The sequence below is a fragment of the Daphnia carinata genome, chromosome 1, assembly GCF_022539665.2.
Source record: "Daphnia carinata strain CSIRO-1 chromosome 1, CSIRO_AGI_Dcar_HiC_V3, whole genome shotgun sequence".
NCBI classification, from domain to species: domain Eukaryota; kingdom Metazoa; phylum Arthropoda; class Branchiopoda; order Diplostraca; family Daphniidae; genus Daphnia; species Daphnia carinata.
Window position 1 is genome coordinate 4239440 of NC_081331.1, and position 16431 is coordinate 4255870.

At 40.7% G+C, this 16431-nt stretch overlaps 4 protein-coding genes across 6 annotated transcripts; 2 read left to right on the forward strand and 2 right to left on the reverse strand.

The window, feature by feature from the left end:
• The first annotated feature begins 122 nt into the window (after window positions 1-122).
• Window positions 123-2048, forward strand: LOC130691901 (uncharacterized). 2 transcript variants are annotated; one of them, XM_057514938.2, is made up of 2 exons: window positions 123-248; window positions 614-2048. In XM_057514938.2, exon 2 carries the CDS (start codon window positions 623-625, stop codon window positions 1823-1825), a length of 1203 nt encoding a protein of 400 aa, XP_057370921.1. In that variant the 5' UTR covers window positions 123-248; window positions 614-622; the 3' UTR covers window positions 1826-2048. The 2 variants fall into 2 exon arrangements, with proteins under 2 accessions (XP_057370921.1, XP_057370923.1); XM_057514940.2 differs by having other exon boundaries at window positions 150-214.
• A 1414-nt stretch (window positions 2049-3462) lies between these two features.
• Window positions 3463-6112, forward strand: LOC130691902 (S-adenosylmethionine synthase-like). The gene is made up of 8 exons (XM_057514941.2): window positions 3463-3749; window positions 3850-3927; window positions 3985-4107; window positions 4167-4271; window positions 4336-4487; window positions 4551-4769; window positions 4837-5019; window positions 5096-6112. The coding sequence occupies exons 1-8, from the start codon at window positions 3650-3652 to the stop codon at window positions 5330-5332; spliced, it is 1197 nt and encodes a 398-aa protein (XP_057370924.1). The 5' UTR covers window positions 3463-3649; the 3' UTR covers window positions 5333-6112.
• A 2390-nt stretch (window positions 6113-8502) lies between these two features.
• LOC130692485 (zinc finger protein 865-like) lies at window positions 8503-12280 on the reverse strand. The gene is made up of 6 exons (XM_057515600.2): window positions 11828-12280; window positions 11140-11638; window positions 10531-10951; window positions 10082-10472; window positions 9744-10005; window positions 8503-9677 (listed from the first exon to the last, which is right to left on the reverse strand). Exons 2-6 carry the CDS (start codon window positions 11480-11482, stop codon window positions 9370-9372), a joined length of 1725 nt encoding a protein of 574 aa, XP_057371583.1. The 5' UTR covers window positions 11483-11638; window positions 11828-12280; the 3' UTR covers window positions 8503-9369.
• A 576-nt stretch (window positions 12281-12856) lies between these two features.
• On the reverse strand, window positions 12857-16092 carry LOC130692451 (eukaryotic translation initiation factor 2-alpha kinase 3-like). Of its 2 annotated transcripts, none has more exons than XM_057515561.2 (14): window positions 15784-16092; window positions 15528-15665; window positions 15251-15455; window positions 15010-15165; window positions 14784-14900; window positions 14587-14711; window positions 14453-14528; window positions 14279-14355; window positions 13902-14218; window positions 13693-13810; window positions 13576-13623; window positions 13397-13434; window positions 13192-13332; window positions 12857-13113 (listed from the first exon to the last, which is right to left on the reverse strand). In XM_057515561.2, exons 1-14 carry the CDS (start codon window positions 15896-15898, stop codon window positions 12892-12894), a joined length of 1893 nt encoding a protein of 630 aa, XP_057371544.1. In that variant the 5' UTR covers window positions 15899-16092; the 3' UTR covers window positions 12857-12891. The 2 variants fall into 2 exon arrangements, with proteins under 2 accessions (XP_057371544.1, XP_057371543.1); XM_057515560.2 differs by having other exon boundaries at window positions 14279-14373.
• Window positions 16093-16431: the final 339 nt, after the last annotated feature.

Sequence of the window (16431 nt, forward strand, 5' to 3'; positions counted from 1 at the left end):
CAAAAGGTTTTACAGGAAAACAAAACAATGGACATCAAGGAGGGAATATCCCCTCTAGAGTCAGTCTTCTCTATGACTCCGATGCCAACTAACCATATTTTATTCTTACTTGGCACCGTCGCAAAAAGCTGGAACTTCGTAAACAACAAAAAAAGAAAGTTTATTCCGTTCTCTAATCTTTTTTGTTAAATCTTATGAAACTTTCTGAGTTTTTGTAAATTAAGCTTTTTTGGGACCTTGTCCAATATGTAGGTTTCCTTAAATTATCTATAGAGACTAAAAATGTAGATGGTTAGACATGGTTTGAGCAATGTATAGTTTTATCTGGCATTATCAGCAAGTAAATTTTTAAGCCTTTACGCAACCATTCGTTAAAATCCAAACGTACGTCTTAGTCCTCGTGTTGTATTGCTAAGCACTTTTTCAAATGTTGTTATAGAATCCTGTTTGGGACAGGGTAACATTTCTTATTTCTTTGGGTTGTAACCAAATGGTAAATTTTGGATTTCGTACATGATCATTTGCACCTGTACATGAGGTTGCATATGGAATATGGTACTCAACAGTATTGATGTTGTAATTGATTTTCTAATTTTCGTTTTTTTTTTTTTAGATAACTGGAATGAATCCAAACAATCCACAGAATATGATAGGGAATTACCCACTACATTATTTTCATGTAAATCCTGCAAGCTTAAACTGGCAGTGGAACCAAGTGGTACCTGGCCCTCCTGCAGTTAGAGGAAATTTTGTCCATGTCAACCCAGCCTTCTTTCAACCAAATGTGCTTCCACCCCCAGAATTGCCCAACCCCAAAAGAATAATCATCAATCCCAAGTTTTTTCCTCATGTACAAGCTGAAAAGAATATTGGGATGCCTTTGAACTGTCAAGAAATGTATCATGCTGAAAGAGTTGTGCTTGTTCAAAACGATGAAATCCCATCTGTGGATAGACAGGCTGTTCAGCAACAAGTGAAGGCAAGTAAACAGCCAATTTCAACCTTGAACATCCATAACTCTGAACAGATTCCGCAACAAGAGCAGACAAAACCAAGTCCCATTCGTCACCTTGCAGATCGTCGTAAACTGACAAAGTTCAATTTTACAAATCAGTCAGTGAAAAACAAATATAAATGGCGGAAAATGGAGAGCCCATTAAAAACCATTGCCATTAAACATGCCTATAAACTGGTTCGAAAATCCGCTGCAAAGTCTCCGAAGATAATTAATCGTTTTACCCAACGTGGGCAACACCACATATTCAAGACGCTAACTCCCCCAAAATTAACAAGTACGCCAATTGAAAAGCAGCCCCCAGGTAATTCACGTTTTAAATTGGATAACCGGCTTGCCAAAACGAAAAAGAAGGCCAACAAGATTGCAAGTCCTCGAACGTCATTACCCAAGATTCTTCAAAGCAAATATAGACTGGTTCGAAACAAGTGTTGGAAACCCAATAGCCTCATTGTGGGGAAACTTGCTTCCAACCGCTCCAACGTAAGCCGCTCCGTTATCAATCGGTCTCTTGCCAACCGTTTCGTTGTCAATCGTAGTTTCACCAACTTTAAGTCCCCACTCTGCACACCATTGGCACATCACGGCAGCAAGCTTCAAAGGTTGGCTATTATTAATAAATCAAATAAAAGCATCAAGAAGACCAAAACTTCTAAAAAGAAGGCGCAGAAGCGTTATTATGATGAAGAATCAAAGGCCAAACCAGATGAAGAAGTCCTTGATGACGTGGATGTTGAGATTGTTGAAAAACCTTCGGGACCTAAAACGCGTACGCCGATAGGTGTGTTACCTTCCTTTATTACTTTGTAGGAAATAGGTTTGTTGCAATAATTTTCTTACTGTCATGTAAATACCTAGCTTTCTGTTGATTCATTTGGTTAGTTACAACTGGGTATATTTGTAAAGACCAATGGTCGGTGGCCAAATGCTCATTGAATAATCTCTCATTCGAATATCTGTCTTAATTGATGAAATTTTTGTTTTCAGAATGAACTGTACTTTTTTAAAGAAAACAAATACAAAGTGATAATTATTCGGGGAAGTACGGAAGTATTTTCTGTGGGTGTGGCAGTTTCGGTAGACGAGAATGGCCGTATTTTCATATGCTGTGTTAATATTTTCTGTAAATCTTGACTGACTTCCAGTAAGAACCGTCCTTCGATAAGAGTAACCAAAGGGGTTTTCGTAGCCGTCCTTGAAATTCAAGGAATGATGCGCAGTTTCTAGACGGATTTTACTTCGTCTTAAAGTCCTCAGGCTCTGCCACATAGATTATTTCTCAGACGTAGTATCTTGGCATAATGCAACAACGCTTTTCTTTCTTGTCAAAAACACATCTGAAACGTCATGGAATCTGGGTGGTAATCAAGGTATTCGTATCCATGTTCATCTCGAAAAAGTAAGCATGGAATGCATGATTACATGAGGTAAATAGTTTTTCTTATCACCAGCCTTGCAGAAGCTTTCGACATTATCATGACGAAGGTAGAATTGCTTCGTTTTCAGCTGCAACAAATTGCACCATTTTTTTTTTCAAAATCTTCCTGGTAAGATAGTACGATTCCTCGTGAAACGTTATGTTATATCCTGAAAAGGTTGGGCTATGACGTACGTGACCAAACCGCCGATGTTCACTGCTATTATGGCAGACCTTTTTCCTATGGGCGTAAGGCATCTCCGTTGTTTCCTTGAGGGTACTTGGTCTTGGTAGGTCTATACTTTGGTAGTAAAACAGAACTGGAGGTCGTTAGCGATGGAATGATTTTTAGCCACTGCTCTTCCTGTTGTTTAAATCTACAACAAATAAGGAAACAGGTCTTCAAGGTTTTTGTTGAAAATATACAAGCGATGTGGCCTTTGTGTCAATGCAATCAGAACTTTCGATCGGCTTTTGATGTAGAACGCCATTCTGTCAAGTCTTTGAAAATATTTGTACAGTTTTGCTTAAAACCGCCCTCCTAGCGTTTCGGAGAAAACGTTTTAGAAGGCCATTGAGTGTTAACTCATTCAAGTAACGTGAGGTCGATAAGGTTGATCGATTGGCGACTCCTATCGCGCACTGGTTCATCTGTGTGGCGACTGGCGAGATGTCAATAGCCCTGAGTGGCCTAAATAGGGCGGAATGGACCTAGAAACTTAGTGGAGAAGAAGGAAACTACGACTTCAGAAGATTTGGCGCGGTAAACTTTTGCTTAACAGGCGATCGTCTGCTAAGATGCAAACTGCATTGTAATTGCGACTGCAACGTGTCATAGAGTCAAAATCAGGATTTTCTTACACTTCAGTTACTTGTAGGTCGTACATGTCGCAAGTTGGATGACAATCCCAAGTGCGTGAGCGTGGTCAAATATCAAGTTTAAGGATTCACGACGATTCCCGATTTAACAAAATATCGTGATCGATATTTGAGCAAGTCTATAAATTGCAGGTTGCCACGTGCAAAGGCCTCTTTCCACACACAGCAGTCGAACTAGGAAGTTCTCACTTCGATATTCCAGCAAGTTACTCTCGTGTCTACTAAACTGCCACGGGCTTTTGTGTCAAGCTTAGAAATAAGAAATCAAAATAAGGAGTCCGCGTTTTTTGTTGTAAAGTGTAAAGTGTTTTTAAATTGTTGGTTGAATTTAATTCGACATGCCGGGAAAAGAAGTTCTTAACGGAGAGAATTTGAGCACAAACGGAACGTCTGAAACGTTTCTTTTCACATCGGAATCGGTGGGAGAAGGGCATCCAGGTAATTTCAAAGAGCAACGTCGAATATATGTTTAATACTAAAATGGCTTACATTATTGATTTTATGTCAATGCCCTGTTTGTTTGGCATTTTTTGTACAGACAAGCTATGCGATCAAGTCAGTGATGCTATCTTAGATGCACATTTAGCACAAGATCCAAATGCTAAAGTTGCCTGTGGTAGGCTCCTGTATAAATGCCACTAGTTTTCATTTAATAATCATTGTTTGTTTACAGAAACTGTCAGCAAAACAGGCATGGTTTTGGTCTGTGGTGAAATCACCTCACGTGCCATTGTGGACTATCAAAAGGTTATCCGTAACACAGTTCAACAAATTGGATATGATGATTCGTCTAAAGGTGATTATTATTGTTTTATTGTTTATGAGGTATTTTAACACAATTTTTCCCTCTCCCAGGATTTGACTACAAAACATGTAATGTTTTGGTTGCATTAGAACAACAGTCACCCAACATTGCCAGTGGTGTTCATGTTGACCGGGATGATGATAATGTTGGAGCAGGTGAGAAAAAAGAAATAATATTTGTTGTTTTGGTTATTTATAAATTAAATGTTGTAAAATTCAGGTGATCAAGGATTGATGTTTGGCTACGCCACTGATGAGACTGAAGAATGCATGCCATTAACGGTTGTTCTCGCTCATAAATTGAATGAAAGACTTGCCGAATTGCGCCGTGATGGCACTCTCTGGTGGGCTTGCCCTGATACTAAATCTCAAGTGAGAAAAACGAGTTTTGATTATATTCTTCGATAATAGTTTATCACAATATCGATGTAAAAGGTAACTTGTGAGTACTATTTCGACAACGGAGCTTGTGTTCCACTACGCGTACACACCGTAGTAATTTCTACACAACACTTGGCAAAAGCCTCCTTGGAAGAGGTTCGGCGAGACGTGATGGAACACGTCATCAAGGCTGTTATTCCCGCTAAATACATGGACTCGAACACCATTTTCCATATCAACCCCTGTGGATTGTTTATTTACGGTGGACCAATGGTACGTGCACACGTAACGCCCTACTTATTGTAACGTCACGTGACGTTTCTATTATTTTTTTTCTAAGGGTGACGCTGGACTTACTGGTCGCAAAATTATCGTTGACACATATGGTGGCTGGGGAGCGCACGGAGGAGGTGCTTTCAGTGGTAAAGATTATACTAAAGTGGATCGTTCTGCTGCATATGCTGCCCGATGGGTTGCGAAATCTTTAGTCAAGGGTGGCATATGCCGCCGCTGCCTTGTCCAGGTAAATCGAATTTCTGTGTTTGGCACGAAACAAACTAAATACTATCCGGTCTTACACATTTTTCCCTGTCTACTAGGTGTCTTATGCCATTGGTTTAGCGGAGCCCCTCTCAATCACAATTTTCGACTATGGTACATCCAAGTACAACCAAAGCCAGTTGCTGGCCATCGTCAAGAAGAACTTCGACCTAAGGCCAGGTGCTATCGCTAAGAACCTCAACCTGAAGAACCCGATTTACCAAAAAACTAGTACATATGGCCATTTTGGGCGAGAAATATTTACCTGGGAGCAACCTAAAACTCTGATATTGTAAGACTACGCCGACCATTTTTTTTTCTTTTTTTTTTTTTTCTTTTGCCATACGTCTCTGTTAAGTCATTAGAAGATCTTATCCTTTCTCAGACCTGCTATTCTGTTATGGTTCTACAGTGTCTCAGTGTGGGGGTTTCTTGTTGGTAGCAGTAGTTGAGATCGAGACAAGTCTCTTTTCTTAAAAGCTTTTCACGTCATCTCAATAACTAGAGGTGGCGAAGATATAGCCATGTAATGAAGTACGTCTACTCTGCTGCCGACTGAACGAACTCGCTGCGAATGTTCGCCGTTTCATTTACCATTATTAATACCCTTTTTTTCATAAACCACTGTTGCTGACGGCGTACGTTTGTGTTGTGTTTCCAAAAATTCGTCCATGGAAAAGAGCACTTTTTGGAAACACTCCGATACTGTAGAATTGCACTCGCTTCTTCACACACTACTTCTAAAAGTTCTTATAATGTGTCTTCTGTCCAACATCTCTTGTTTGTTTGACGGGCGGGGCCATTTGACATACCCAACTTTTTCGTCTTTGAATTTCTTTCCCAATTTTTTTTTTTCATACAAAAAAAAATCTAGATTTTGTAGACTTTGTTTTTTCTCAATCAGGGAATGATTTCATTTTTGCCACTCCTTTACACGAATGGAACAATGACCCTTCGTTTTGTCTTTTAATAGTGCGGTTTGACTGTATCTAATGCCGCGCCTATTACGCATATTTTTCAAGGTGTGGGCAGGTAAGAAACGAAGATCAATAAACAATGGTCGTAAAAAGAAAGAATCCAGATATCAATCCAATTGTATTGTAAATTTTGAAATCATGAAAGGGTCATAACCGTCTGTTTCCACAATACAGGTGAACGAAGACAAAAATATTCCAACCCAACCTCAAAAGGAAGAGAAGCTAGATCAAAAGAAAAATCGAGGACACTACCAAAATTAACTAATAAAAGTAAAAAGACGCAAACTTCCAAGTGTTTTTTTGTGTGTCTTTTGGAGGGGGAGGAGTCGAAGTGTTCAAGTGCATTCAAAACGCTTTCGCTAATTCAACTAATCTTCAATCACGCACAACAATACCACTCTTTGAACCGTATCACATTTTGTGCAGTATCCGCCCTCTCCGCTTATTATATTTTTAAAAAAATCATTTGGGGGGTGGAGAGTTTGAATACCATCACTGTACACACACCAAGCAGACACATTATCCTTTACCATATTGTATGGTCGTAATTAATTTTTTCTTTCTCTCATGACATTCTATTCAGCTATTAATTATTGCTGGCAAGTTGGAATCTCCCAACCCTCCTTTTTCGCTCACGCATTTGCGGATGAACAGAAAAGCAACGACTAGACAGCTCCACCTCCCCATCTCACTTTTGTGGATTCAGGTGAGTATCAGTAATAGTCACAGTTGGCGGGACATCATACTGATTCGCTCCCTAATGTAACAAGGTTATGTCTGCTCCCCCCCCCCCCCCCCCTCACTGGTTCGGCAACGGACGCAGAACGAAAAGTAAACGAAACAGATAAAAAGGATTTTTTTTTGACAGGATCGAACAAAGTCGATTGTCACGTGACAAAAACACGAGTTACACTCTAATAAAGAGGCAAAAAGGCAACGACAAAAAGTAGAAAAAGAGCGGGGTGAAAAAAGAGGGGAAAAGCTAATCAACCGGAAGGTAAAAATTAAAAAAAGGTAAAGATAAAACAAAAAAAAAGGGAGGGGGGAAGGAAACGAACATTAGACATCCACGCTTTACCGATCACTGCGCTTGAGAGAGAAGTTTAAAACACGAAAAAGACATTAATAATGAGTATTGCGCCTTGACATGGACGCGAATCAACGACATCATTGTCACACAGATTCACTCAAAAAAAGGACAAGAAAAAAAAAGAGATAGAGAAAATGAACGTATAAAAAACGGGGAAAATTGCTGGAGAGCGATAAAAAAAAGCTGGCGCCAGTAGTAAAAAGAGGAATCAAGAGGGATAATATAGTATAACATAAATGATAGGAAATAATTGACATCGCACAGCCGCACACAGGTACTGGTACCAATTCCCGTTCTCTTTGTTGGTTTTTCCCCTTCGCACTTGTCCGAATCTGGGTTTGTGTATGAAAGCATTCACAGTCGAAATCAGGCACATCTTTTCTTTTGGTGTTATCTTTAGAAGTTTGTGGGTTCGAGATATCATCCATTCTTTAAATGAATCAAAAAACTTTTAAAACAAGCCAAAAAAACAAACAATTTAACAGATCATTTCTATATCTGATCGTCACTTTTCTTTTAAAAAGGAATTATACGAAACTTTAAAAATTTATCTTCCGAATTAAAGACTAGATTCGATTCCGCACAAACGTTTGCGCCTTCCTTTTTGTTTTTCTTTTCACAATTCACCGGTTGTTGGTACTCAATACGCTAACTGACTCGCATTTGTTGTTACCGTCACTAGTTAATCTACTGCGATGATGTCGGTTTTCACTCATCCATACGCACGGTCACATAACTATTAAAACAATAGGGGAACAATCAACATTGTCCTTTGAGGGAAAGAATTGAAAAATTATGGTTAAGGTCGTTAAGTAGCAGTAAAAAATCTGCATTCTCGAGGGGGAAAAGGACAATTTTGATGTGAAGGAAGATCAAAGTCGAAAACTCTACTAGGCTGCTGGATGTGTTTTTGAAACATGGATCCTGGCAGATGATTACGATTACAAAAAAAGGGGAGTGGGAGGGGGGAAACAGACGACCATTCATTGACAGAAAAGGCACGCAAGTCAGTCACGTCCAATGGTTGAGCAACGAGTGTGGTACTACGCAACGACGAGATGTTCTAAAAAAGAATCTAAAAGATATGGAGGGTGGGGTGGGTCAACGGCTTAACACGATAAGTCAAATTTGAAGCTAATTTCTTTTTGGGGAGGGGAAACAAATTTACTAACTATGCACGATCGAACGCCGTGACTGATTTGATCCATAACATTATTATTACTGATTTTTTTCTTTTTCTTTTCTTTGCCTATAAAACGGGAAATTATTTTACCTAATTCACGAAATGGATTTCACGAAATAATTAGCGTTTTTTTAACACTCGTCGTTGCCTGTCATTCACTCGGCTTGAGAACTGTGACTCTAAAGAGGAAAAAGGGGAGGGAGGGAGGGAGGGAGGGGGATTTTTGGGACAACACACGTACACATTTGATGGCTTGGCGCGATAGAATATCCTTTCACAGTCAGTTCCACGTCTTTTCCATCTACGAGTTATTTTAACAACACGCATGAAACATATCAACCAAGAAGCACAGCGCCTTTTATCACGAGTTAGTTGCAACATATATAATTGTTTTGTTTTTTTTGGATTTTCCGCTGTGCAATTCTGTCGATTCTAACTCAACTGGGTTATCACAGACTGTTCTGAAATGCTTAAATTCGCACAATCAGCTATTCTCTTTTACTTTCAATCTCACGCTCCTTCGCTGGCTCATATTCTGGGTCTCGGATTTCAATGATCACAATCACTGGGCTGTTCACTAACACAACGCTGCGCCTATTTGTTTCTCTCGCCTCGTTTAGCGCATTGTCTATCTCTGCTTAACCCAATCAAAGGCACCGACCTTAAAAGAGCAAATCCTACCAGGCACACACTTAAAAAAAAGGTGGAAAAAACGCTCGTTTTTTTAAAAATGCCCACGGTTAATCAACGATAATATATATAGAAAAAAAAGCAACGGTTAACCGGTTTCACCCCAAAAGGCTCCTTTAGCCAAAAGGAAAATAAAGGGAAAATGGGGCAAAAAAGAATTCGACCGGCTGATGGCAGTGAACCAGCCCCAAAATGGAGAGAAAGATATTTTGGAGCGGTATTAATATAGGGCAGGGAAATTCAATTTGTTAAAGAGCATTGAACATGGTACGGCAGTACGATGAATGGCGCTTGGATATCGCACGAGGCTTAGGTTAAAAGATTTAATGTGAAAACAAGATTTTTCCCCATTTCCTAACTCAGGACCTCCCCCTACATCCCAACCTACCACCTTTAGGCATTATTATTGTTGGCCGTCGGTGAATCCTGGTCGCAGGAACTAGGAGGAGGACTGGTCGGTTTGGTCTGTATCAGTGGCGGAGGGGAGGTCGTTGCAAGAACCGATCCGGCCGAAGAAGTCCTTGGACTTCCGTTGGAGCCGGCACCAATGCCCGGCTGAGAGGCGATCACATTCGATTGAACGTCCGATTCGGCCACAAAGGCTTCTCTTGGGGCGCTACCAATGCTACTGCTGCTGCTGCCACGTAGGTATGAATCGCGACCTCTGTTGCTTCGACTATGGCCAGCCCCTGTGAGTGATCCTATTCAATGTGTTCATCGGATGAAATCAAAACTAATGCTAGCAAAACTGCAATGCATCTGTTTACCTTGGCCCGGCGTGGGTGGGACGTGTGGTGGGTGGTTGGCCGTTCCGGTCGTCGAGGCGTCGGAATGAACACGCATGTGGATTCGCACTTGTTGCGACTGGCTAAATCGGCGGCCGCAGGTGTTGCATTGAAATGGTTTTTCACCTGTGTGAGTGCGGATGTGTTGGCGCAAGTGATCTCTTCGCCGAAAGCGTTTTCCGCAATAGGGACACTGGAACATGGTAACTGGGCCCTGGGGAGTCACCACTGTCACTCGCAACGGCTGGAGCGGAAAAAACATAAAATCTTTATTGATCTTTCTACACACAGACACACAAAAAGGCCTAATGCTATCTTACCTGATTTTGGGCGGACGGTGCTGGTCGTGGTTCGGCCACTGCAACCGCGGCAGGCACTTCAGACACAGCTATCGTAGACGCAGTGGTCGGCGTAGACTCTTGACGAGGAGCGTTGACGTCTGATGGAGGGCGACCGCGTCGGCTAAACGACGGCCCAGGCAACGGGGGTGGAGGAGGATAGGTAGGCATTCGTTGGGAGGCGATTGGCCCTGGTGGTATAGGAGGAGCAATAGGGACGACCTGCTGCTGACGAGGAACCCAAGGTCCTTCTGGCCCAACTCCTATCGGCGGAGTGGCCACTACTACCGGAGGTCGTCCCGCTGATGGAGATGGTAAACCAACGGGTAGGGCAGCAGGTATTAATCGGTTGGTGAGTGGTGTCGGCGAGTACCTAATAAAAGTTAAACGAGTCATTTTGAAATTCCATTAAGCGTGACATTGACCGTTACCTGTTGCCCATTAGAGAGGACAAAAGCATGCTGTGATGCTGAGAAAACGCATGCTGCTCGGCTGCAACTGGGCCAATAACAGGGGCACGTATGGGTAATGGTAGGGGAGGACTTGCGCGTCCAGGAGAAGTTGTAATTCGGCCATCTATTCTAATTGCTTGTTGTTGGTGTTGTGGACTATCCACGTCAGCTGAAGATGGCCGCATTGGTTCGGATACTATGGTTGGTCTTGAAACGTGATGGGATCGCCTGTCGCCTGTGATGGGTGGGCTAACTGTTCCGCTGTTTCCCGGTGCTGGACGGCTCACTTGGTAACCTGCATTTATGTTCTCCGCCGATCCCGCGCCCCCTTCACTCGCGCTGAGTGGTGTGTTTACGGGTTCGGGAGCTACAGCAAATGGGAACAACGACGAAGCCAGTCCTGAAGAAGAAATCAATAATGTGATAAATACTCCAAATGACGGTGTGGATTTGAGACTCTTGAACAGCTTATTGCATAATTGAATATCAATGGAAATGTAAAATCAAGAGATTTACAATAATAATGAAAAAAAATTATCTATGCCTATATAAGATATAAAAAAGGCAGCGAGTTAGGTGATATAGTACCTTTGATTTGAAGATTTTCAGCAGTTCGAAAGAACGAGGCCATATCACACCCAGCTGATACAACCACCTCTCCTGAATACATGAAGGTGAGCAAAGAATGCAGATCCTTGAGCGGCACCCCCTGGAGGAACACAACAGGATGCTGGTGCTCAGGCACTTTGCTGAGGATTTCAAGAAAGTAAGGGCTGCAAGCTGATAGAATGACACGGTGAGCGGGGAACACCCTTCCCTCAGAGCAGAGGATCACATCTGTGAAGGTATCATGCCTCCACAGGTCCTCTACCACAGCAGCAAAATTCTGCTGGTGGTTATTCCACCGCAGAACAAATTCTTCAGCTGCCATTCTTTGTTTGCCTTAAAGTCTATTCAAGTCTTCAGGATTATGGGCAAGGTATTCCAAGTTCACATAGTAAAGGTGCAGTAAAGTCCGACCTTCATCACAAACTAACACAGCTGGGAGCTAGCTTGCTGTTTTCACAATTATGTACAACAGACTGTCCTGCAAAAGATTGACAAATTAGTAAAGATCACTTTTAGACCCCTCAGGTACACAAACTTTATCGATTTTTCCGCAAAAAAAAACTCGCCACATCACAAAAAAACACATTGAACAATTAATAACGCGACTAAACGAATCCTAATTCACTATTATAATGTGTTGTCACTTCAAAATAACACATTAATTTACCTTTACACTGCAAGACAGGGGCAGCCCCTACAACAGCGCTGTTTACGACGCAAATGTCATGTCGACAGCTGTGTGTAAAACAGCACAGGCGAAATAGGGTTGTGCTAGCCTCTGTGGGCAACACCAGCGGCTATCATCGATATATATTTTTTTAATACTTAGAGTTGGATGATGTAAGTTTGATACGACTCGCCAGCAAAATTTCACAAGGACAAGTCGTCAGAAATAGTTTCATGAGAAATGGATGCCATCGAATCACAATTTTTCACGCTCCCAAGTGAACGAGCATTAAACATTTGTTTATCCATAAAATTCGGGAGGAAAAAAAGAATGTTTTAACGACCGGTTTGATCTTCCCGCGGTTGCCAGACTCATCTAAATCGTGAGAGGGAGGCTTTGTGTACCAGCAGACCCAGCAGTCGAGCAGATAACGAAATACTAAGATAAGAGGAAATATTTGTTTTTGCTGGTTAAAATGCTCTTGTGTTTTACGCCCAAACTGCTAACCTAATGTTCTACTAACCGATAAAATGTACCATGTGTGCCATGTTAAATTTGCAATTACGGTACAATGACGAAATCAAATCAACCCATTATTCGATTATGCGTTAACAAAAAGATAATAAAAGAGGTAAAGTAAAAGCAAATACATATTTTTACTACACGTTTAGTATGAGATTTGTTGAGGGCGTAAAGATCAGCAAAATCTAACACCCGCGTACTTATGAAATAAGACCGTTGCTGCAATGAAGGGGTTGGATGTCACGCGATTTCATTCCCATGCGAACTCAAATGGTATCATTTTCCATACCGTCTCCAACGAGTCGAAATGATAAATCCGCCTTCAATTGCACTCGTTCGGGTGCAAGAGTAAAGGCGGAGTCGAAACGTTGCCTTAGTTGTAAACTTCAAAAAAGGAATTTCAGACCTTACGGAATGGTTTCTTTGCATACTAAAGTGGTGTTGGGCCTTGAAATTTGATCACAATGAGCTGTAGATACCCATGCGATATTACAGCCTACACGAACGTATTACTTGCATATTTTATTTGCATACTGGAAAGGTCACTTTTGTTTTTTTGTCAGTGCTTCTATGATTAGGTCTTTTTCAGCTATTTGACGTCGTAAATCCTCGATAATGGACCAAAGTTCATCTTTGCTGAAATGGCTCGTTGCTGATGCGGCAGTTTTGGAAGTAGGTGAATTGGAGTCGAGATAGGATATGATTTCTTCAGCAGACGGGCGTAATTCACGGTCACGCGAGATCATTTTCGTCACTAACATTGCCTAAAATAATAAATTAATTCGTTGATAAACGATTGAGAATATGAGTCTGGCGAAGTAAAATGACGCATTTAAAATCACCATTTTAGGCCATTTACGTTTCACTTCTTCTGATATTTCACAACGCGCTCGTAAATTTTCAATTGTCTTGTATCGTTCCATGTCCGTTTCGAAAGGGTTGAGCAATTCTAGGAGAACGATGCCCAGGCTATATATGTCGCTCTGCAATATCGAAAGTTTTGCACGTTTATATATTGTGTGATCATACACGATTTTTCTTTCTCACCTTGGCGTAAGATTCTCGACTGGTTAGTTGTTCTGGTGCTAAAAACAAATGTTTAAAAAATGAAGAAAGATTACAGAAGGTTGTAGAGAATCACTACCCCGTTTTCCCAAATTTTTCTTTTAACGAGTATAAAACAAAAAAATGCCGAAAAAAATCGCCCGACATCAAGTCGTACCTACCAGCATATGTATGAGTTCCGACTCCCCGGGTGGCAGCGCGTGTTCCAACTAGTTGAGTATTAGAAAAATTATAGTTAGATAGTAAAAACACGAAAAACTGAAAACTAACAATCGAACCTGGTCTAGCTGTTGATAAAGCGCTTCCATTGGGTTCATTTGTGAATCCTAGTACTGCAAGCCCAAAATCTCCAATTAACACCTGATTAGCTTCTGCATCGACAAATATGTTTTCCGGCTTCGACAACAGACAAGGGTTACGGTTAATGTGGTAAAAGGAAAATAATGTTAGATTTGGTATTTTACGCTGTCAAATTTTCGCACCATACCTTAATGTCCCGATGAATGATATTATTGTGATGTATGTAGTTTATTCCTTGTACTAATCGGCGGAAGATAGATAGCTCGAGGTCAATGCTATCGAGCGTGTTTTTTCGTTGGTTACGATCGTTCAGCCAATGTCGTAAAGTTTGTGGGCATAATTGCATCTGAATATAGAGTAACATGGCAGCAGATGAGAATACTCGGTCGTAAAGCAAGCTGCTGCTCAGAATGACACTTCCCTTGCCCACCTCGCGATGGCTTTGATAACACCGCGAGGATGAATTGGTTTGTGTTTCAATTTTCTCCGCAACGATTCCATCACCTTTGAATAGAAATGCAAATACATAAATTTTCATCAAGCACCTGTGTCTTATTGGCTTACCGGTACGGCAGTCCACTCGACGTGTGCTACCAGTTCTTCCATAATTATACGAATAGGATGAACTGATAGATGTGGCTCTATGTTGAGAAGAAATACTTCAATCGCCGACATGTTTAAGCACTTTGCTGGAAAAGCGAGGCAAGACATGTATGAAAATAGTATGCGTCTACTTACTGTAAAGTTTGTGATGGATGACTATCCCGTGGGGACAGATTGGTTGGAGTTTCGCTTTCAAAAATAATACTGTCACCTAAGATATAGTATTAAAACTTATTCATTGACTAATTAACAGAGTGCTCAAATATTACTGCTGGAAGAATCTATTGGGTATGAGCTCAGAGCTATGTCGTGAGATTGGGATGAGCTGCTGATGTTTAGCGAGGACGATAGTCGACCGTCTTGGGAAGAAATATCCATATGTCGAAGAATCTCACTGAATATGATACATGGAAATGATAAGTAAGCTGTTGAATTGAGAACGGGGGTATGAAAAACAATTACGTACCTTAATGTCTGTGGAGGACAATATTCCAACCATGCACTTTTATATGCCACTATATTTGGGTGATGGAGTTGAGACAAAAGATGCACTTCACGTAAAACTTTGGTAGCAGATCTCGGCCTAGAAAACAAAAAAAAAGTGGAATTCTTCATTAAGTGGAATATGTAGAAGCAACAAAAAAAGTTACAATAATGATTCAAAAAAAAAAAGGATCGAAACAATATCGAACCCGATTAGAATTTTTTTTACTGCATATTCCATGTTATCAAGAAAGTTATGAGCTTTGTAGACAACACCAAAACCTCCAGCTGCTATGAATTCCCTTTCTTTGAAATCCAGTTGATAGCGCGACGTAAACAGATGTTCGCTGCCATCGATTGAACTCCTAGACATATAGGATTTTATAGTGTACAGCACTGCCAGGAAGAAAAGCAAAAAAGAAAAATTGTTAGAATGTAGCAAATTGTTACCAAATGCTCCCAGCAAGGGGGGATGAGTTAGCAACAGCCAAAGGGCCAGCTGTTGTAGGTGTTTGACTACTTGTGGCCAGCTGATGCTTTGCTAGGTAAAACAGTTTGTTTAAGTCAGAAGATATTTTTAACCTGACTCCATCCATTCCTGGAAAACCAGTGCTTCGAGGTAGGAGACGAAATGTAATGAAGTAACTTCGCAATGCTAAAAATGAAAGCAAACAAAAAACCTAGGATGAGTTTAATTAGGTTAAACTATTTTGGTTCCTGAACTCACCATCATACAGCTCTTTTTGTTTTGCTGAATCTGTTTCGTACATGGCACACATTCTTTCTAACATACATTCTATAAGTAAAACATGTGGAAGCTGATGACGGACGCTAGTTGCAAGACTAGTAGATCCTTCTGCTACTCCTGAAGATGTAAAAGTGAGTGTATTTCTGTCATTGTTTGTTTGTTTAGTTTTTCGTGTAAGTTGAACATCTAGGGCTCCCATTAGTCACCCCACTTTAATATACATTTCATATCTGACCTCCATCTAGGGTTGTTATGGGCACAGGTAGGAAACTCATGTTTCCTCTAAATTTTCGCCGTTGATGAAATGGGAAAGGCTTTGCGCTGCTATCTTTCAGATAAGGATTTCCCATAATGGCAATTTACACCGACACCAATCAAGAATAGCAGCACAAGCACATAATGTGTGGCGACTTCAAATCAATGTTAGACTTTATTTCTTTACGTTCATTACATCTACTTTTGTGGAGAAATACAAAATGCATCAACACTTGGACTTTGCAGCATGCTTGTTTTGACTTTACATTTCGAGCAGCAGACCTCGCGATTCCGACGGCACTGCCACATCTGTAAAAGTTTAAACAAAGAAATTAAATCAAAATCTAATTCTAATTTTTAACCTGACTAACTATTAAAATGAATAAAGCCAAAAAATCTTGATGAAAATTTTCTTAAATTCAAAAGTTTATGAATTTTTGCCACGCAGCACAATGAACATAAAACAGTTGTTAAAGCGGTAGCAGTGTTTGAATTCGAAAAGGGCGCCATAAAAATGGGACTAGCAAAAGGGAACCCATACGTACAAGACGATCCATTTATTTTCCGTAGATGATCGCGTTTTATGTGACACTTCAAGATCAACATTTTTTAATATACGTGAAATTAA

What these genes read in the sequence shown, in the direction of transcription:
- LOC130691901 (XM_057514938.2), top strand. Translation starts at nt 623, where the DNA reads ATGAATCCAAACAATCCACAGAATATGATAGGGAATTACCCACTACAT.
- LOC130691902 (XM_057514941.2), top strand. Translation starts at nt 3,650, where the DNA reads ATGCCGGGAAAAGAAGTTCTTAACGGAGAGAATTTGAGCACAAACGGA. An exon ending in GCCCTGATACTAAATCTCAA is followed by an intron (nt 4,488 to 4,550) that starts GTGAGAAAAACG and finishes TCGATGTAAAAG; the next exon opens with GTAACTTGTGAGTACTATTT. An exon ending in TTATTTACGGTGGACCAATG is followed by an intron (nt 4,770 to 4,836) that starts GTACGTGCACAC and finishes TTTTTTTCTAAG; the next exon opens with GGTGACGCTGGACTTACTGG.
- LOC130692485 (XM_057515600.2), bottom strand. Translation starts at nt 11,482, where the DNA reads ATGGCAGCTGAAGAATTTGTTCTGCGGTGGAATAACCACCAGCAGAAT. An exon ending in TGAAAATCTTCAAATCAAAG is followed by an intron (nt 10,952 to 11,139) that starts GTACTATATCAC and finishes TTTCTTCTTCAG; the next exon opens with GACTGGCTTCGTCGTTGTTC. An exon ending in CACCGTCCGCCCAAAATCAG is followed by an intron (nt 10,006 to 10,081) that starts GTAAGATAGCAT and finishes TTTCCGCTCCAG; the next exon opens with CCGTTGCGAGTGACAGTGGT.
- LOC130692451 (XM_057515560.2), bottom strand. Translation starts at nt 15,898, where the DNA reads ATGGGAAATCCTTATCTGAAAGATAGCAGCGCAAAGCCTTTCCCATTT. An exon ending in ACAAAAAGAGCTGTATGATG is followed by an intron (nt 15,456 to 15,527) that starts GTGAGTTCAGGA and finishes TTTCATTTTTAG; the next exon opens with CATTGCGAAGTTACTTCATT. An exon ending in TCGAGTGGACTGCCGTACCG is followed by an intron (nt 14,219 to 14,278) that starts GTAAGCCAATAA and finishes TTCTATTCAAAG; the next exon opens with GTGATGGAATCGTTGCGGAG.